At 35.2% G+C, this 22,327-nt stretch overlaps 1 protein-coding gene across 5 annotated transcripts in view; it reads left to right on the top strand.

The window, feature by feature from the left end:
- The window catches only part of RAD21L1 (RAD21 cohesin complex component like 1), a 29,598-nt gene extending 11,069 nt beyond the window's left edge, over positions 1–18,529 (top strand). For 2 of the 5 annotated variants that reach the window (XM_054467696.1, XM_054467700.1), the window contains 9 exons: positions 956–1,126; positions 2,231–2,326; positions 3,233–3,346; positions 5,538–5,764; positions 6,016–6,115; positions 6,965–7,089; positions 9,125–9,217; positions 11,528–11,605; positions 16,911–18,529. In XM_054467696.1, the coding sequence (XP_054323671.1) occupies positions 956–1,126; positions 2,231–2,326; positions 3,233–3,346; positions 5,538–5,764; positions 6,016–6,115; positions 6,965–7,089; positions 9,125–9,217; positions 11,528–11,605; positions 16,911–17,099 (1,193 nt within the window). In that variant the 3' untranslated portion in view covers positions 17,100–18,529. Of the gene's footprint in view, positions 1–955; positions 1,127–2,230; positions 2,327–3,232; positions 3,347–5,537; positions 5,789–6,015; positions 6,116–6,964; positions 7,090–9,121; positions 9,218–11,527; positions 11,606–16,910 lie in introns of all 5 variants that reach the window. The other 3 variants (XM_054467695.1, XM_054467699.1, XM_054467698.1) reach the window with 3 other exon arrangements.
- Positions 18,530–22,327: the final 3,798 nt, after the last annotated feature.

Here is a 22,327-nt window from a genome sequence, read left to right as displayed (position 1 = left end):
GATTTAGGTCTATAGAAGAATTTTCAATATGGGTAATACTTCATGATTTTCTTTACTGTCTAACACTAACAAGGGTTGTTAGAGGGAGGAGAAGACTAACCTTGGACCTCTGGGGTTTCAGACTCCTGGACCTAGAGATTCAAACCCAAGAGAGGGAAATAACTGATTTCTGGTCAAGAGCTGACTTCTGGTCCCCTGGAACTATCAGTGTAGTGTTGTGATTGTCAGGATGCAGGCTCTGGAGTCAGAGCTGGGTTCAGATCCTGACTCTGTCATTTATTATAGTGTGACTGTGTGCAGGTTACAAAACCTTTCTGTGGATGTGTTTCCTCATCTGTACAATGAGAATTATAATAGTATCTTCTATTACATAATATAATACATACTATAAACACTCAGTTATTTTAGCTGACTGGGTTTGTCTTTTTTTTTTTTTTTAACAGACCTCTATCACTACCCCCTAGCATATTCGATATTTACTGAATGAATGTTGTAAGCCCATTCTTTAATATTTTACCTACGTTTCCATTTCCTAAGATGACTGACATGTTCCTTATTTTCCAAACCTCTACTATGCATGAACACTACAAGCAATTGTCCTTGAAATACTATGAAATATACTTGGTCAAGCAGAACTTACTTACTTAAAATAGAATAAATTATTTTCCATAGTACTTTTACCTTAGGAAGTTGTTAAACTATATCACAAGTATAAACTCTATGTAATATGTTGGCATTTTTTCCATTGTATTTGAAAGAGCATTAGACTAAAAGTCCTGTCTCTACTGATTGAGTGACCTTAGTTGAATAATTCAAGGAAGTCTTTCAGCCATTCTCTTCATCTATAAAATGAGGTGTTGGATGACAGGATTATGCTAGATGATATCTGAATTTCCTTCTAACCCTAAAATTCTGTGTTTCTATGAATTAGTATTAATGATATATATTTATTTAGGGGAGGAATCTGAAATTCTCAGAAGACATAGCTTCTTTGATGACAACATATTACTGAATTCCGGTGGTCCTTTAATTGAACATAGTTCTGGAAGCCTCACTGGAGAAAGATCTCTGTTCTATGACAGTGGAGATGGGTTTGGAGATGAAGGAGCTGCAGGAGAAATGATTGGTATGCTATCTGGTCATGTAGAAATAAAATATTTATTTTCATCAAATTACTACAATATATTGGTAGATTTATTATATCAATCTAAAATTTCAAATATGTTTTTGTGTTATGTAGGTCAATACTTTTTTTTATACAAGTTTTCAAAGTCTGTGGCATGTTTAAACATTTAGGCTAGGCCTAAGTAAATAGCTGTCTGTTTAAATATATTTTCTATAGAGGTTATGAACTACTGCTTGTTTTTATTTTTACAAATTCCTAATTTTTGGAGGGGAGAGAGTGAAGTTAGTATATTCCTTATAAAATATACTAGACTATGTACTGGAAAACGTTGTTTTCTTTAACATACATTGTGGGGCGGCTAAGGTATTTTCCAGAATTTTATATTATTATTTTATATTTATATTCCCCTGCTTAAGTGCCTTGGGTCCCCATGACTTACTGTATCAAATACCTCTACCTATCCTCAAGGCCTTCTACCAATTTATTGCCTTCTTTATTTTATCAGTTTTATTTGTTTTACTCTTAACATAGACTATTTCACATTATAAAATAGTCATAGAAATCGGGTAGACAAAAACTGAGAAGTCCAAGTGCACATGTTTTATTTATTATTATTATTATTATTATTTTTGAGATGGAGCCTTGCTGTGTCGCTCAGGCTGGAGTGCAGTGGCACCATCTTGGCTCACTGCAACCTCCGCCACCTAGGTTCAAGAGATTCTCCTGCCTCAGCCTCCTGAATAGCTGGGATTACAGGTGCCCACCACAATGCCCAGCTAATTTTTTTTTCTATTTTTAGTAGAGATGGGGTTTCACCATGTTGGTCAGGCTGATCTCAAACTCCTGACCTCAGGTGATCCACCCGCCTCAGCTTCCCAATGTGCTGGGATTATAGGAGTGAGCCACTGCACCCAGCCGAAATGCACGTGTTTTAAAGACTATTTATTGGCTGTTCCCATCAAATCTTTTTTAAAATTCTCTAGTCCATATTAAAAATCTGGTTATTCCTTTACAATGAAATGCATAAAGTAACATTAATAAATGTTTAGTGAACAAATGACAGATTCCAGTCTGTATGAAAAAGTATTCATTGTGTTTTTCAAGACAATCTATTGCAAGATGATCAGAATATCCTGTTAGAAGACATGCATTTGAACAGAGAAATTTCCCTGCCTCCTGAGCCTCCCAATAGTTTAGCAGGTAGGTTGAAATTTTCCTTTATGAGAAAGTAATGGGCACTAATGTTTAAATTAAGCCTCAGAACTTCTGAATTTAAGTAGCAATATAGTATAGTGAAAGATAAAGAACAATGTCTTTCAGACTCTGTTAGTCTGACTGTAGACAATATAAAATAGGAAATTAGATTCTGATAAAGGTACATTGAAGGGTATTTAGCCAGGATTGGGCTTAGCATGAGAGAACTCTGCCAAAATATTGGCTTTTTGAATTACTAAAATAGTATATGGTAAATGGTAAGAAAATTTATTAACTAGTATGGTTTGATAATCTACATACAATTTGAGAGAAATTACAAATTGAGGATATTTTCCCTACTTGAAATTCATATGGAAGTACCTCAGATGATTTGAGGTATTTTAGTCTGATTTTTCTTAAGAATTAAAAGTACAATTAGCCCCATTTTTTATTTGCCACAATTTTTGATGTTATATTTGCTTTCTAAAAACAATAGTAGAAACTGAAAATACAAAGAGCTAAGTAATAAAATTTTACTTATGGTTTTTTATGGATCAACTGATAAGTGATTTAACGGAATACAATTTTTTTTAGCAGACATATAGTCAGATTTTTATCAGTCATTTACTGTAGTTGCCACCACTGTTTTCACATCTGCTGTGACTTTAGCCCACCCTTAGATGTCTCATGTGCAAAAGGGGATGATGATACTTGACTCACTCAAATACTATGGGTCCCAGACCATATAATCTGTAAGCCTCTTCAGCTGTATTAAATAAATGGTTCTAAGAATTCAGATGTTCCAGTTAGTAATATAAATCTTCAGTTAGTTTATCTTTAATTCTCATACAGTCCTCTAGCCTGCATCCTAACTGGTTTTTTTACAATTACTTTTATGTGGATGTTGATTAGTTGAACCAGATAACTCAGAGTGTATATGTGTACCTGAAAATGAAAAAATGAATGAAACAACATTATTATCAACTGAAGAGGAAGGATTTACCCTTGATCCAATTGATATTTCAGGTCAGAGGCATTTACGGTTTTGTTTTAATTTTTAATACACTGTTAACTTATTTACTTTGAGATGTTTGAATAATCACTGAAATATTACAGGAGGTAGTCAATCTAGTAATAGCACTTGTAACGTAATAGAGGAGAAGACCGTGAAGGAAATTTTAGATGATCCTTTTGAGGTAGGAAGCGGGACTCAACTCCAGAATTGGGGGTTGGACACCGGACCAGATGAGAACTAGTTACAAGGTGGGTGAGGGGAGCTTTCAATCAGACCCACCCACCAGTGTGCCATGTCAATTTACTGCTGCCATGGCAACATTGGGAATTCACCCTTTTCCATGGCGATGACCTAATGATTCCTACTCCTTCCCTTCATAAACCAGCCTCCTTAATCTGCATGCAATTAAAAGTGGGTATAAATATGACTGCAAAACTGCCCTGAGCTGCTAGTCTGGGCCTGCTGAGTAGCCCTGTTCTGTAGCAGCAGTTACAGTGCTAGAGCTGTAACACCACCAGAGGTGTAACACTGCGTATTCAATAAAGCTGTTTTCTTCTACCTCTGACTTGCCCTTGAATTCTTTTCCTGGACAAAGCCAAGAACCCAGATGGGCTAAGCTCCACTCTGGGGCTCATTTGTCCTGTATCTGTGTATCACTTGCATTGTATTCAGTCCTGTTCAAACCATGTATCCAGTTTGGGAAACTGAAAAATTTTAAACTAAGTTCAATTTAGGAAGGTATTGAGCCATTACTCTGTGGTGGGCACGGGAATAAAGAAGACACACACTTTTTACTTTTAAGAAGCTTAGAAAACAATCTAGTCAGGAAGATAAATAGTCATGCAAGTGAATATAATACAAGGCAGAATAAAAGGATCAGAAGAGAAGCGAATGCCTTCTAGCATTTAACTTCAAGCATTATGTTTTTAGGGATAAGTAGTAAGTATGAATCTAATATAACTAATGTAACTACTAGTCTAATATAACTAATATAACTAGGTCATTTAGAAACATCCTAGTTGTAGGTAGTATAATTGATAAGAATTTCAGTTTATAAACTCAGGCATGCAAACAGTAAAGCATTTATTTATTTTTTTTAACTGAATTCACCACTGAGCCTCTATCTCACTAGGCTGGCAGGAAATTCAATCTGTGTAGCTTCCCTGTCTTATTTCCACCATGTAGTTCCAAAGTTTGGGGGAGGGGTGTGGAAGGTGGAAGGGGACTTCTGGTTATCAGCTATACCAATTTGTGGTTCTCAGTCCTCCAGCTTACATAGCCTTGGGGATCATCACATAGCCAACCTCTCCGGTATCTTGTCTTGTTCCTGGGATTTTACTGAGGCACATCAGCCAGCAAGCAGGTTCCTATACATTTTGGCTCCATTTGATCTTGGATCTTTATCAGTCCTGAGAAATCTAACCCTCTCTCCCCTTTTACAGCTTTACTAAAGAAAAGCTTGACTTCTGCTTTCTGCCTGGTAAAATTCCCTGATGGAGTGAAATCCTATGGACCTAGTTACCTGCTTGGAATGTCTATGAATTTCAGTGGGAGAGGGAAAAATACACTGGACAAATACAAATGAGTGTTGTATAAAGTTATTCTATTACATAAGCATTTTAAGGAACCTCCAAATTGGTGGACTTCCCTCTTCCCCACATTTCCTCAGTTGCTCACTTAACAGGTAGATCCCTTTCTAAGCACTTCCAAGCAACACCTTACAAAATGTATCAGCTATTGGTTGCTCAGCATAATTTTCAGAGGGGAGAAGGGATTTTCTTTCCAATGCAACACTGTAGGTTGTACTGTGGTAGAAATTTCTTTTCTCTTTTGGAGATAGAGTCTTGCTCTGTTGCCCAGTCTGGAGTGTAGTGATGTGGTCTCGGCTCACTTCAACCTCTGCCACTCAGGCTCAAGGGATCCACCCATCTCAGCCTCCTGAGTAGCTGGGTCTACAGGTGTGTGCTACCATGTGTGGCTAATTTTTGTATTTTTTGTAGAGACGGGGTTTAGCCATGTTGCCTAGGCTGGTCTTGAACTCCTGGGCCCAAGCAATCCACCCATCTCAGCCTCTTGAAGTGCTAGGATTACAGGCATGAGCCACCGTGCCTGGCTTAGAAATTTCTTAAGTATTTAGTGCCTACAATATGATTTTAGAAAGCTGTATAACCAATCACATTTGTGCCTATTTCTTATATTTAGACATTGCTGAGAAAAGGAAAGGCAAAAAGAGGAGATTGCTCATAGATCCTGTCAAGGAGCTCAGTAGCAAAGTTATACATAAACAGCTTACTTCCTTTGCGGACACACTCATGGTTTTGGAACTTGCACCTCCTACCCAAAGATTGATGATGTGGAAGAAGAGGGGAGGAGTGGATACACTTCTGTCAACTGCTGCCCAGGATTTGATTCATGCTGAACTGAAAATGGTAACAGTTTCTACCCTTCTACATGTGAGCAATGTCTGGTTATAAATAAATAATAAATAAATAAATAAACACATATTTACATACATATATAACAGAATTTAAACTTGCGAAGAAGTACTTCCTCATTTTGAATTAATTTTCTGGATTGTGTGTATGAATTATAGTTTTTCCTTTTTAGATATGTGCTTGTGTTTTCTTGAATTGCTTTGCTGGTACAAAAACAAAAAAACCAAAAATGTGTATTTTTACAGTTGTTTACAAAATGCTTTCTGTCCTCTGGCTTTAAACTTGGAAGAAAAATGATACAGAAGGAGTCACTAAGGGAAGAAGTGAGAAACCAAAATATAATAGGTGAGACTTCTTAATTTTGTTGATGTTGAGGGGAATGTTGTGGAAACAAAAATTTGATGTTTTAAATTTCAGAATGAAGATGGGATCCAATTCCATATTCTCAAGTATAAATGCTAACTCTGGAAGAGTAGTTGAACTTAAATGAAATTATTACTTCAGTATTGCATTTTTCTGCATTTTGGATTAATTTTTGTCCCAGAGATTTCGTTAAAAAGATGAAGTACATATACTATGTAAACCATTCTTATTATCACTCTTTCTACCTCCTTCACTCCCAAAGGCATACTCAAAAATCCTCAAAAAAGAAAATCTTTATATCTAGCAAGATAATGTTTCAATGTAAAACAACTAATATGAGAAGTCACATAAGGATAAGAACAGCACTTAATACAGTTAACCTGACGCGGATATTTCTGTCTACCCAAAAGGCACATGGAGTATTAATAATCACTGATTATTATCATGATAATTATAAAGTGATAATAAAACCAATTGATGTGATGAGTGAGCTTCCACTTCCTGATCACCCTTCCTGAAGGCATTAAAACCTAATGAACAATATACCACAATGGGCTTGAACTGTCCATGTTGTCTTGTGAGTGAACGTGTGAGAGTGTCTGTAGAGGAGATGGTTGGCAGAGAATGGGGAGTGGAGGTGATAGAGACAGAGGACAGGAAAGGGAAGATACATATGTGAGACTTGGGAGCAGTAAAAAAGTTTATGTATCCTTTGCTTAAATTCTTGGATCCCAACATGTCTGTCAGAAGTTTTCTTTTGTTACAACCATATCACAATTCAAGTTTGAAAGATATTTTGGTGAAATTGTCTTTATTTCCTTGATAATTCAGAGACATCCATGATAGAAGAGCCAAATTCCCAGCAAGAGTTAAGTAAACCCCAAACTTGGAAGGATGTGATTGGTGGATCTCAGCATAGCTCTCATGAGGATACCAATAAAAATATTAACTCTGAGGTAAGTTATCCAGAGAGAATCGTAAAAATATTTTATTTTCTACAGATACAGTAAAGGAATATTGGGACTCTGGTATATTTTCTTACATTTGTGTAGTTCATATTTCATTTTAAATTGTTTTGCAATTTGTTTAGTAAGTAGCAGGGTAAAACATGATTTTCTTCTGCAGAATTTTTCTGGGAGTTTAGGATGTAAATCGCAAGATAAGGTGGTTTCATACTGAACTAGTATTTTGCATGATATGTTAAATCAGTGATTGTCTGTATGTAAACCTGGTTATATGCTGAGAATCCTACTAGGCCTCATATTCTTTGTGTCATGGAATGTTTTAGAACTGCAGCCAGTATGCCTAAGTTTTGCTTTTCATCATGAATTCACCTGCATCTCTCTAAGAATAATATATTTTAGACCCACCAATTCCTTGGCCTTGAATCTGAAAGACTATCTAAAGATCTATGACCAAAACAAAATTTTAAACACTTTTTAAGATATAATTTTTTATTTGAAAAATATTACTATTTGGAAACATAATTGGAAATAATGTGCTTTGAAATATTTTCTCAATTGTTATTTTATTGGTTGTACAAATATAAATATTATAGCCACACCAGTTAAAAATAAACCAGTGTTTTTCTGGTCTGTTCGATTATCACTGTATTTTGATAACCACTCAGGGAATTCAAAGTCAACCCATGTTGAAACTGAATGCCCTTGGAAGGAAAGACAATTTCACAGTGCATTCAAACAGAATGTATTTTACTAAATATTTGATAATATACTGGATATTGAGATACTGGGTTGCTAGTACTACTCTCTCCCTCACTTGGGCTCAGGCATTTCTTAAAGTGTACCTACCGAAAATTATGATTAGGCAAACCTGTTTAGTTTATGATTTTTTGGAAGGAAAATATAACTGCGGTTATCACAGATATAACAAGATAGATTGTCCCATGGGCTTGAAGTAGAGAGAAGAGAGATCGATGTACCAGTTCTTTTGAACCTTTACTACTTTACCTTATGCTTATGCTTTAAACCTTCAATTCTGCTTCCAAAAATGGTTAACAAATGTGAAATATAGTCAAGCATAGGAGCACAAGAACAATAAGGGACAAGAGAATATTCATTCTGATGAATCATTTTCAAATCTTCATAAAACAGAATTTTTATATACCATAGCTGCAAAATTGAGAGTATCAAAAATGTAGAATATTCATAGAAATTGAAAGAGAAAAACAAGGCTTCACAAATATGTATATTAAAGAATAAAATGTAACTCCTTATGTTTACTAAAGTTTTTTAAAGCTGAGTGAAAAAGCAAATAAACTATCTTAGAGGAGGCCCTTAATCAAGATTGAGGAGGACAGCTGGGGAATGAAGCTTGGAGACAGGTTGAAGATGAAAAGGGGTTGATAGCTTCTATAGCAATGAGAAGGGAAGGAGATGATAGGGACTAGGAAATCTCTGTCTCTTTTTCTTTCTTCCTTTATGTCTTCACTCCCCTTCCAGCAGACAGGTTCTTCTTCCCTTTTGCCCGTGACAGCTCCAGCAGTGGTGGCAGGAATCCTGTCATGGTCCTCAGTAGGGATATTAATATCCCTTTCCTCACTCTCACTCCCTCTCTGCTTGCCTATTGCAGATCTCTTTCCTCTGCCACCTGGTATTGGCATGAGAATAGAGGTAGGGGAGTGGGGCTAGATAAAATGCTTCAAAGCAAAGTGGTCTCAGTAGCACAGCAGTAGAGACTTTTCATGTGAGGTCTGCAGTAGAGAGGGAAATAGAAAGGAAAAGGATAGGAAGCAAGGAGGGAAGGGGCATGCAAGTTCTTCCTTTATGGGAGGCATATGGAAAACAGTAACATTTAAGTCAAAGACTGCCTATCTGGGATATTTCAGAGATAATATTTTGAGAATGTGGGTAGTATTTTAAATTAGTTTGAGGAATGAGCATTCATGTGATTAAAGCATTTAATAAAATTAGATTGTTCCTGTATAACCACTGGCAGATTTACCTAACGTTCCCTAATTTGCTTCAGCAGGATATTGTTGAAATGGTGTCTTTAGCTGCTGAGGAATCATCTTTAACGAATGACTTATTTGCACAAGAAATTGAATATAGTCCAGTTGAATTGGTAAATATATGTGTAGTCTTGGGGATGTTCTTAAAAACTTTATTCCTAAATATTTAACACCTTATTTATCTAAAACTTGGCTTTTATAGCCGTCATGTTATTTTCTAAATTTATAATTTAAATTTGTGATTACAACAGAGATGTTTGTGAATAGTTTGATAAAATATTCTGAATTGCTCTGATTTTTTGTCTTTCTTTAATTTCTTTTGAAACTTCAAATACTTTTAAGGGAAAGTGTGAGATTTTTGTGTTTATCAAAAGTAGTGACAGGATTTTAAATGTTGAGAATCACTGTTTTAAATTATTGATATAACATCTCTAAAGAAACAGAACTATATTAAGAGTATGGCCTAGGGCATTTGAAATTTTATCTTATTTACAAAAAAATTGTGGGCAATTTTTCCTTTAACATTATGTGGCACAAGGCTTGTATCTATACAAGGCTTCTGGAAATCTGAAACAAAATAATCTGGCAGTCAGAGGCCACATGTCAATAGCAAAGACAGAAGTAAAGTCTGATTTACCTGACTCCCTGCTTATTAACTGTCTTATTTCTCTGGTATTGTCCTAGCATACTGAAAACATTTTTAAGATTGTAAGGAATTTTAGTAAAAGTTTTTTAGTAAATAATATGAAAACACCTAGTAAGCCTGATGTTAATTTGTTTCTATAAAATTATCTATATAATGAGTTCCAAGACTCTTTGATTGTTTTTCATACAAGGAAAAGAGGCCAAATTCTCTAGATAACCTAGGACAGAATAAATTACCTGAACTTTTTACCTGAAGTATCCAAACAGCTGAGCGAGAAGTGGGTTAGTTCATTTTTGCTATTCGCTTTGCTTCTATAGATGCAGGTTATTTTCATACATGGTCAAGCAAACCACAACACAGCACAAGTTCAGCTGTTTTAATAATCCACTGGGCTTTTTACACAATAGATTCAGCTGCAGGGTGTCCAGATAGATCAAGTAGACAGGCTTTAGCAGAATGCACAGACTATTTCTTCTGAGCCTTTCTCTGGTTAGTTTAGTTGTGCATTATAGATGAAGCTAGAGTCTCATGGATCTTTAACAAAGAGGTTTTTACATTTCAAAAACTGCATTTGTTTCTTTAACAATAAAATAAACATTAATAAGTGGGTGTCCTCATTTATCCAAGGACAGACCAGAAAAGAATAATCATAAATTGTAGCTGAAGGGATTTGGAAAACTCTCCAGAATAAAGTGACCGTATTTTCAAATCAGTCTCTTTGGGATATAAGAAAGCATACAGCATAGGCAGGCCCAGAAAGCTGGTATAGTTGGTGGAAATGGGTGGAAAAGTAGTTCCCAGGCTTAGTCAAAGAGTCCCTCTAGCCTCACATGATTTAAAATGTCATGCAGAATATTCTGGTGCTTTCTGTAATTGTCTTGGAGTCTATGAAATTGAAAGCACTTTTAGCAAGTGTCTGGGCTCCTATACATGAAGGCTAGACAAACAGTGGACATGAGATGAGAGTGACACAGATGCTGTTGGGCTGCATAGTCAGAATTAGCTTAGGAAAAATTATAAAGTAGGCCAGATTTGTGCCACTTCCCTTCCCCCACCCCTTTGTAAGCCTGCTCTTTTATCAGATTCATGAACACCTTTCATATGCCCAGTTTCTGTTCTCACATCATAAGGTGTTAGTTTGTAAGGGATTGGAATACCATTTTTAAATATTGAGGTATTTCTGAAAGTGGTTAAGCCTTAAATACCAAAAAAAAAAAAAGAATCTATTTAGATAACATGACAGATGTTGTCCAAGGCACAGATGCCTTGGACAAGGCATCTCGAAATCTGAAAGATTTATAACCCAATTGTACACAAACTACTAGACAGCAGTTATGTTTAGCACTTCCATTACCAGATAAGTTCAGATAAAAGCCTTTACAGCACAGAAATAGTTGTATGTTTACTCCTGTCAACTGAGTTCAGATTGACCAGAACTAGGATAACCCTAGGCAAAAGTTGTTGTCTTTTCTAATTTTGCTTTTCAAAGTAACCGTAAGGCCCTGGACATATTACCAAATAAAGATGGCAGAATCTCCTATTTTGGAGCCTCTTATCAGAAGACACCCTGGAGAGTACAGGTGTAATTGTGCAAAGGTGGTTTATATTTGTATGTTAGCCTTATTCTTTTTATAAATAATAAAGACTATAAGCTCTTTATTTGGCAGGACCCATTGTAATAATTGTGTTTCTTGTAGAAGCTAACACTATGATGGGCAAATAGTCAGCATTTAGTAAAATTTGCTTAAATTAAATATTTTATTTATCATTCAAACAGGAGTCATTGAGGAATGAAGAAAATATTGAGACAGAGAGATGGAATCGAAGAATACTTCAGATGTTAAATCGTTTACGGGTGAGATGCTAGGGTTTGTCAACCCTATTTTTATTTTAAAAAATAAGTAAATACTGACTTCAAGCTTCTATATATTAATGAAAATGCAATAATTTTCCTTATTTTTTTGAGGCCAAATCCCACTAGAGTGCAATGATTTTCAGTAGTATACCCAGGGCTAAATATAGAAGTTTGGGTTTGGTGCCTGCATATTCTAATCAACTTCTTACCCACACTCATACCCTTAGATATCTATTCTGTGTCCCATCCTTGTTTTTAGCAGGATACCAACTAATTCTCAATATGAAACTTAGTTTATAGCAGTTCAAGAGTGACAACTCAGGTAATTTTTGAATTTAATTTATATTTTTGTCAAAATAATACACGTATATTATTTTAAAAGTTCAATAGCGCCATGCAATAAGGCTGAAAAGACAGAAAGGCCTTTGTCCTACCTCTCCTTATCCCTAAGTCCTGCTCATCAGAAGCAACTACATTAAGCTGTTTCTTTTAGTATTTATATCTATATTCTTAATAAACATGCTTTTAGTGCTCTTTCTTGGTATTTCAGCTTTAAACTTTATCTACTGAATTCTTTTGACAGAAAACAAAAGTTAAACTTAGTTACCTTCCCCTCCTTAGTATACTTTTAGCATAGTGTTGTGTGTTTACAGTGTTATATTTGTAATAGTTATGATGCAGGTTTGATTGCGACAGGGAGCCAAAATATTAGTGGCTTAAAAAAGATAGAAGTTTATTTATCTCTCAGGTAAAGGTTCAATCTGGTATGGCAGCTATGCTCACAAAGTTGTCAGGGACCCAGGTTTCCTTTGTCTTCTCAAGATCCAAAATGGCTAACTACCCACCAGGTCTGTACTCCAATCAGTAGCAAAGTTTCCTTTAAGAGTACAACCCAGAAATTGTATCACTTTTTACACTTCATTGACCAGCACTTAGTCACATTGCCGCATCTAGCTGGGAAATGTAGTCTTTATTTGGTAAGCTTAGTCCCAACTAATAATTCTGTTACTATAGAAGAAGAGAATGGAAATTAAAGGACAAGTAGCAGCTGCTGCCATAAATACTATGTAAAAATTAGTTACATCGAAGCTTCATAGCATAATTACATTTCTTGTCAACTTTATGGTTGTTTTGTCATTAGGCTTTTTTCAAGTTAATCATTACCTCATTTTTTTTTCTTTTTTTTATTATTATACTTTAAGTTCTAGGGTACATGTGTACAACATGCAGTTTTGTTACATATGTATACATGCGCCATGTTGGTGTGCTGCACCCATTAACTCGTCATTTAAGTTAGGTATATCTCCTAATGCTATCCCTCCCCCCTCCCCCCACCCCATGACAGGCCCCGGTGTGTGTTGTTCCCCTTCTTGTGTCCAAGTGTTCTCATTGTTCAATTCCCACCTATGAGTGAGAACATGCGGTGTTTGGTTTTTTGTCCTTGCCATAGGTTTCTGAGAATGATGGTTTCCAGCTTCATCCATGTCCCTACAAAGGACATGAACTCCTCCTTTTTTATGGCTGCATAGTATTCCATGGTGTATATGTGCCATATTTTCTTAATCCAGTCTATCATTGATGGACATTTGGGTTGGTTCCAAGTCTTTGCTATTGTGAATAGTGCTGCAATAAACATATGTGTGCATGTGTCTTTACAGCAGCATGATTTATAGTCCTTTACTTCATTTTGTTTCATTTGCTCAGTGTCTATAAACCCATTTTAATTATTTTTCCAAACTCAGACAATATGACCAAACTCTGACAAAAATACCATTTTTATGGTTTTATAATATTTTATAATATCTCTTATCAAACGATCCATCAGTTCCATTTTTTTTCCTTAAAGGTATCTCTCTGGGAGCTTACCATCCTCTTGTTCTGATCCAAACCAGCGGCTCTTTAAGTCTGCTCCATAGTTTTTGTCTTGGGATATTGCTTTGTCATAAACATGGGAATTTGTCTCTTTCCTGTATGTATTATATTTCCTCTGTGGTTTTGGGTGCTTTGATCTTCCTTTATCTTAAATTTTTTGGTGGTTAACATCCTTTCATAATTTCCTGAGATAAAGAGTTCACAAGAGATAGAGGCCCTCCATACCAGCTTGAGCATTTCTTTTACCTTTAATGTGATTGATTGTCTCTAGACATAAGTTGAAAATATATTTCTCTCAGATATTGAAGGCTTTGTAACATTGCCAAGATTCTTGTGATGTTATTGAAAGGTCAAATATTGCCTTAGTTGGTGATCCTTTGTAAGTAACCTTTATTTTCTCTCTGGAAGCTTTTGATCTATTATTATTCTTATTATTATTATCATCATCCCTGGCACTCTGGAATTTCATTATGTGCTTTGGGTTTTTTTTTTCTTTCACTTATTTTCCTTACCATGTAGTGTGTTCTTTTATACAGAAACTTCATGTTCCTGAGTTTTAGAAAATTTTTAAAAATTTATTGGACTTTCTCCTTATTATTGTTATTTTTTAAAGTTTTTCATAGAGTCAAGGTCCCACTGTGTTGCTCAGGCTGGTTTCAAACTCCTGGCCTCAATTTCCTTGTTATTTATCTGTTTTGTCTTCCTGAAGGGCCATTGGGTCAGATGTTGGATCTCCTGAACTGCTCCTTTAATTTTAATAACATCTTTTATCCTCTATATTAATTTCCTTTGTATTTGTGTTTTTCTACTCTGGATTTCTTCAACTTTGTTTTCTAGATTTTACTGAATTTTTATATCTGCTTTCACTTTTTGTTTTCCAGGAGTTTTTTTCTTGGTTACTAACTATTCTTTTGTTTTATAGCATCACAATATTTTTATTTAATTATTCAATTAGATTTTTAAAGCAGCTTTGTTGAGATATGATTAACATGCAGTAAACTATTTATATTTAAAGTATGCATTAGATAAGTCTTGACATACGTGTACAACTGTAAAACCTTCACCACAATCAAGGAGTAAACATATCTCAAACCAGAAAAACTTTCCTTGTGCCTCTTGTGAATCCCTCATTTGCATACCTCCAACTGGTACCCCCATTCCCAAGCAACCACTGATCTGCTTCCTCTCACTACTATCCTAGCCATTTTTCATGGATCCAATGAAAAACTTCTTAACTTCAGAGGTTGCACTTCTGCTCCCTGCATTATCTTTCCTTAGTGATTTTCTTGAATGCATTCCTTTTTGCTCTTTAATATTAGAGATTTTACTCAAATGTCTTGTAGATCCTAGGGTTATCTGTTTTTATTTAAGATAGAGACACCAAAAAACTGACTGGAAGTTATATACGCATGAGTAGAGCTTGCAGACTTATGGTCTTTATACTGAGGTAATTGGGTGGCACCTCTCACCTTCCCTAGATTGTATTATATAACTGGGTTTTGTTCTCCCTTAGAATAGTCAGCTTTTCCAGAGTAATCTTTAAGTCTACTGCCTAGGAGATGGGATAAGCATGATGCCAGTGGCTGAGGAACCAAAAGGAGGTAAAGGAGAGGCTGGTTATCTCACTGTTCAGAGTGTAGAATTTCCCTTAATCCCACTGTTTGTGGTATGACACTTCACCATCTACAGTGCTAGTGCCGTAAGTTCAAAGCGTCAATGCTTGGTATCTCCAGAAGAGCAACTTCATGCCTTCTGCTATGTGAGTAGTGGTTTCCGATTCTGTGAGGTGGTGGAGTGGACAGAAGGTCTAACGGTTCCTAAGTAGATTCTCAAGGAATTCTCCTGTTTTCAGCTTCATCCCTCTCCCCAGTTTATGACACACTGATGTCTCCAATTCCTGAGCTTTTCCTAGGTACTGTGTCTCACTCAAATCGGCTTGCTTTTTGCTGGCTTTCCCCCTGCCAGCACTTAGGGTTCAGTTGTCTCCACCCTACTAAGTCAGTTATGTCTTCCACTTTCTTTGTCTTTGTCTCCATCCTTTGTCACTTTTTCTTCCTTTACCTTCATTTCAGAAGGGTTTCTGCAGGGAACACAAATAAACACTTATGTTTAATCTTGCATATTTGTCCCTTTAGGGTTTTTCAAAAGAATTCTTGAAATTGAACAAGCTGTCCGTATTCTCTCCCAGGGCGGAAAAGCCATCCAGTTCTCATCTTTTCTGTCAAGGCAGGGAATAAATGTAGGCTGGATATGCCATCTTTGAAAGGTTACTGACCCTGGGCCACACCTTTGGTTAAGATAAAGTATGATAAAGTATTTAATTTATTAATTTGTTGAATGTTATAGACAAGCAAAACCTTGTATATGGTATCTCTAAATATGCTTCACAACTATCCAAGGTGTATGATTCTCATAGGGACATTGGCCAGTATTCACTGCAGTATTTCTTTTTTTTTTTTCTTTTTTTGAGACAAGGTGTCACTGTCACCCAGACTAGAGTGCAGTGGCGTGATCTTGGCTCACTGCAACCTCTTCCTCCTGGTTTCAAGCGATTCTTCTGCCTCAGCCTCCCGAATAGCTGGGATTACAGGCGCGTGCCACCATGCCCAGCTAATTTTTGTGTTTTTAGTACAGACAAGGTTTCACCATGTTTGCCAGACTGGTCTTGAACTCTTGACTTCAAGTGATCTGCCCTCCTCGGCCTCCCAAAGTGCTGGGATTACAGGCATGAGCCACCGCGCCTGGCCGTACCGCAGTATTTCTAACTAAAAAATTATACTTCTGCTCTGGGACTCTGATTCCAAATCCTAGTCTTCATGAAAAGAGTTATCTTCATCCATAATTAAAATACTTTATTGTACCTCAGTTATTTTCAGTAGGTACACAGATGTCATGTAGTGAATCCGACATCTTTTTAATCTGTGCAAAGAAATTGGGAGTTGTTTACATAGTCATAATCCCCTGACACTGAAACTGGAGTTGTTTATAGTCAACACCAACACTAGTACCTTTAAGTAGAAGAAGACTGATAGGCTGATCATTTTGATTGTATTTGAAGCCTCCCAAAGTCCTGTGAATTTTTTTTTGTCTCTGCAAATATAGACTAATTGCCCTTTCCACAGGAGCCATTTATGTTAACATCAATTTTAAAAAGGCCTAACATTTGTATAACACATTATAAATGTGTATACCCCTTCGGAATTCTTTTGCATGCATGTTCTTCATGAACCAAGCTTGTGTACCGTGACTTGTGTTGTTTTTATGTTTACTAAGGAGTCGTTTCCCTTTTTCCATTTAAGGATTTTATAGTCATTTATCCAAAATGTCAATATTTTGTTGTTAATTATGCATTTATAGCCAGCTTTACTTCTAATGATCTTTTTCTTTTTTCTTTTCTAATCATTTCTTTTTTCTTTTGTAATCATTTTCCCAGGAATCTAACAAGATGGGAATGCAGTCCTTTAGTCTGATGAAGCTCTGTAGAAATAGCGACCGAAAGGAAGCAGCTGCCAAATTTTATAGCTTTCTTGTCCTAAAGAAACAGCGGGCTATCGAGCTGAGCCAGAGTGCTCCCTATGCAGATATTATAGCTATGATAGGACCAATGTTTTATAACATATGAAGGAAACCCAGACATACAGATTTATGTCATCACTGGAATTTCTGTGTAGATTGTTCAATTTAATGCAGAAGCCATCTGGAAGCAGCTGAAGATCTGATCCATTTCATAGACAGGCTGACCTATTTCCTCTCTGTAGTTCAGAATAATCATAGCTAGAATTGGAAACCTACATGCTTAAAAAGAAATACTTTAAATTCTGTTTTGTTTTGTTTTTTGTTTTTTTAAGGAGAAAGGTCTCACTATGTTGCCCAGGCTGGACTTGAACTCTGGGCTTAAGTGATTCTCCTGCCTCAGCCTCCTGAATAGCTGGGACTACAGGCACATGCCACCATACCTGGCTCAGAAATACTTAATTATAGCTACGTAATTTTTTTTAACTTGGCTGATTTGAATATATAGCATTTATCATTTCCCTGACTTGAATGTTGCATTTAGCATACATTTAGGATGCATTTTTAAAATGCTATATGTTTTTGACAAACATTCAAAGATGTTTCTTAAAAGGTTATTTTACACTGGAGTATTTACTTGAATTTTATGGGGTTAATGATGAAAACATCATTATTTCTACACAGACAGTTTATTTGGTTGCATTGTATATCATCCTTGATTTGACCTAATGCCATGGTTTTTAATCCAATATTTTAATTGAAGAGTTACAAAGCTCATCTTTGCTTTAAATTACCTGAGTGGGTTTTAGTCTATTTATAGGTCATTTAACCTTTTTATTTACTATTTAATGATTATTATAATCACCATTAATGTGTAAGCAAAACTAAATCTTCTTCTTATGTTTAAAAATACTAGCAGACACTTGTTCCTCATGTTGTTTGCAGCTACAGTCTGAGTAAAGATCACCAAAATAAATGTTCTTTTGCTTGGTATTTATTGAACATTTTTGACATTAAAACTGTTGTTTTCCTTTTTTCTTAATTGAAGTTTGAGTTAGGACATTTTCATATTATGCTCCGTGAGCTCCATTGTACACTGTAAAATGAAGCCTATGGTACTCATTAAAATGTTGTTTTATCTGGAATTATGCTGCAAACAACAAATTCTAAATAGCCTCTCTAAATGTATTAACTATAAATTTTAAATGGCAACATGCCTTTTTAAAATTTCTTTTATTTTTTAAATTAACATACAGAAAATTTGACTTCTTAATTTTGGTGCACAGTTCTGTGAATTTTAACATATTTGTAGAGTCCTGTAACCATCTCCACAATTAGGATTCCAGCAGTAACATCACCCTAAAAAATTATCTGTGTTATCCCTTTGTAGTAACACCCTTCCCCCATATAACATCTGGCAACCACTCTTCTCCATGACTACATTTTTGTCTTTTTGAAAATGTCATACAAATGGAATCATATAGCATGTAACCTTTCGATACTGGCTTCTTTCACTCATAAATGTCTTTGAGATTCATCAAGTGGTTGCATGTGTCAGTGGTTTGTTCCTATTTATTGCTGAGTAATATTCTGTTGCCTAGATATACCACAGTTTATTTATCCATTTACCCATTGAAAGATGTTTAAGTTGTTTCCAGTTTTGACAATTATTAATAGAGCTTCATACATTTGTGTACATTTTTGTGTTTTTATTTGTCTAGGGTAATTATCTAGAAATGGGATTGCTGGGCCGTATAGCAAGTATATATTTAACTTTATAAGAAATTACGAAATTATTTTCCAGAGCAGATGTACCATTTTGCGTTCCCAGTAACCATGTAAGAGAGTTCCAGTTGATTTTTTGTTTACTTGTTATTTTGAGATAATTGTAGATTCACATGCAGTTGTGAGAAATAATACAGAGTTCCCATGTATCAGTTTACCTCAGTGGTAACATCTTGCATAACTTTAGTATAATACACAACTAGGAAATTGGCATTGACACTATCCACCCAGCTTATTCAGACATCACCAGTTTTACATGCACTCATTTTGTGTATGTATTAATTCTATGCAAATTTATCGCATGTGTAGGTCTGTGTGGCCACCACCATAGTCGAGAAACAAAACAGTTCCATCACAAGGATCACTTGTGCTACTCTTTGTTAGCCATAGCCATCTCCCTCCTTACTGTCCTCCCTGGCTCCTGAAACCCACTAACCTGTTCTCCATCTCTATAATTTGTCATTAATACAGTTAACTTTTATAGATTAACCTTGTATCCTATGACCTTGCTAAACTCACAAATTAGTTCCAGGTGTTTTTGTTTTACATAAATGGAATTGAACAATGTTTTGCCTTTTTTTTTTTTTTTTTTTTTACCCAGGCTGGAGTTGCAGTGGCACGATCTTGGCTCACTGCAGCATCGACCTCCTGGGTTCAAGCGATTCTCCTACCTCAGCCTCCTGAGTAACTGGGATTACAGGGGCATGCCACCATGCCCGGCTAATGTTTTTGTATTTTTAGTAGAGATGGGGTTTCACCATGTTGGCCAGGCTAGACTCAAACTCCTGACCTCAAATGATCCACCCACCTTGGCCTCCCAAAGTGCTGGGATTACAGGTGTGAGCCACCACTCCTGGCAATGTTTTGCCTTTTGTATCTGGTTACTTTCACCTAGTATAAAGGTGTCAGGTTTTATCCATGTTTTAGAATGTATCTTTACATCATTCCTTTTTATGGCCAAATAATATTCCATTATGTGGATATACCATATTTTGTTTATCTACTCATCAGCTGATGGACATGTGGATTGTTTCCACTTTTTAACTACTATGAATAATGCTGCTATCAACATTAGTACATAAGTTTTTGTGTATATAAGTTTTGATTTTTTTTGGTTATATACCTAGGCGTGGAATTGCCAGGTCACATGATAACTTCATGTTTAACTTTTTGAGGAGCTATCAAACTGTTTTCCAAAGTAGCTGCACTATTGTACATTTCTACCAGCAATATATCAGAGTTCCAATTTCTTAATATCCTTGACAATACTTGTTATTGTCCCTTTTAAAAATTATAGCCATCTTAGTGAGTATCTCATGGTTTTGATTTGCATTTTCCTAATGACTAATTATGTTGACTATCCTTTCATGTGGATTTGCTAATAGTTTATTGAGGATTTTTGCATCTGATATTGGTCTGTATTTTTCTTTTACTGTCTTTTTCTGGTTTTGGTATCAGGGTTATACTGGCCTCATAAAATAACTTAGAAAGTGTTTCCTGCTATTCTATTTGTCTACAATAGATTGTGGATATTTGTGTTATTTCTTCTTGAAATAGTTGATAGAATTCACCCATAAACAATCTGGATCTGGATATTTATATTTTGTAAAGTTTTTTTAACTATGAATTTAATTTTTTAAATAGTTGTAGGACTATTCAGTTACCTATTTCATTTTGAATGAGTTTGGGTAGTTTCTTATTTAAGTAATTGGTCTATTTCATCTACATTGGTGAGTTTAAGTGTGTAGAGTTGTTCAGAGTATTCTCTTATTATCCTTTTAGTGTCTGTGGGGTCCATAGTAATAACCCCTCTTTCATTTCAGACATTGTTAATTTGTTTTCTCTTTTCAGTTGTGCTAGAGGCTTATTAATTTCATTGATCTTTTAAAAGATTTTCTCTTTTGTTTTTCTGCTTTCTGTTTCATTTCATTTATTCCTACTTTTACATTTATTATTATTTTCCTTTGGTTTGCTTTGGGCTTATTTTGCTCTTTCTAGTTTTATTAAGATGGAGGCTTAGATAACTGATTTGAGATCTTCCCTCTTTTCTAATATAAACACTAAAGCTCTATGTTTTGTTCTAGGCACTGCTTTAGCTGCATCACACAGATACTTATATGTTGTATCTTCACTTTTGTTCTGTTAAAAATATTTTCTAATTTCCCTTGAGACTTGCAGGTTCTTTTACCTGCAAATTATTTAGAAGTATAGTATGTTCAGTTTCTAAGGGATATTTCCAGTAATTGATTTTGAGTTTAATTCCATTATGGTAAGAGAACATACTTTAAATGATTTCAATTATTTTAAATTCATTAAGATTTATTTTATGACCCTATACTAAGTTGAAAATTTGTGTATACATTTTGACTCCCCAAAATCTTAACTACTAATAGCCTACTGTTGACCAGAAGTCTTACCTATAACATAAACTGTCAATTAGCCCATATGTTATATATGTATTATATACTATATTCTTACAATAAAGCAAGCTAGAGAAAAGAAAATATTATTAAGAAAATCACAAGGAAGATAAATATATTTTCTATTCATTAAGTGGAAGTGGATCAACATAAAGGTCTTCATCTTCATGGTCTTCACATTGAGTAGGCTGAGGAGGAGAAGGAGGAAGAGGAGGAGTTAGTGTTGCTGTCTCGGAGATGGCAGAGTCAGAAGAAAATCCACATAGAAATGGACACACACAGTTCAAAGTTGTGTTGTTCAAGGATCAATTCTGTTCTGCATTTGTTAGGTGGAGTGTTCTATAAATGTCAGTTGGACCTAGTTAGTTCATAGTGTTGTTTAGTTCTTCTACGTCCTTGTTTATTTTGTCTACTAGTTCTATCAATTACTGAGAAAAAGCGTTTGTGTCTCCAGCTCTAATTGTGGATCTGTTTATTTCTCCTTGCCATTCTGTCAGTTTTTGCTTTATATATTTTAAAGCTCTTTTATTAGGTGCATATACATTTATAATTATTACATCTTCTTGGTGAAATGACCCTTTTATTATTTTATAATAATTCTCTTTATTCCTGGTAATATTTTTTGCTCTGTAGTCTACTTTTTCTAATATTAATATAGTTATTCCAGCTTTCCTTTGATAAGTATTTGTATGGTATATCTTTTTTTATCTTTTACTTTTAGCCTACCTATATCATTCATTATAGTTAAAGTGAATTTCTTATAGACTGCATCAAATAAAGTCATTTTTTATCCATTCAGATAACCTCTATTTTAATTGAAGTGTTTAGATCACTTATATTTAATGTAATTATTGACATTTTTGGATTTCAGATTTTATTTAGGGTTTTTGGATTTTATTTTATTTATTTATTTTTTTACTGTTTGTTCCCTTTATTTTTTATTCCTCTGTTTTCCCCTTTCTTGCCTTCTTTTGGAATATTTGGAATTTTTTGGAATTCCATTTTTATTTCTTCTTCTTCTTCTTCTTCTTCTTTTTTTTTTTTTTTGACAGAGTCTCACTCTGTTGCCCAGGCTGGAGTGCAGAGGTGCAGTCTCAGCTCACTGCAACCTCTCCCTCCTGGATTCAAACAA

The sequence above is a fragment of the Pongo pygmaeus genome, chromosome 21 (assembly GCF_028885625.2).
Source record: "Pongo pygmaeus isolate AG05252 chromosome 21, NHGRI_mPonPyg2-v2.0_pri, whole genome shotgun sequence".
Classification (NCBI taxonomy): domain Eukaryota; kingdom Metazoa; phylum Chordata; class Mammalia; order Primates; family Hominidae; genus Pongo; species Pongo pygmaeus.
The sequence above is the reverse complement of the archived record's forward strand: the minus strand, read 5'-3'. Positions and strand labels throughout refer to the sequence as shown.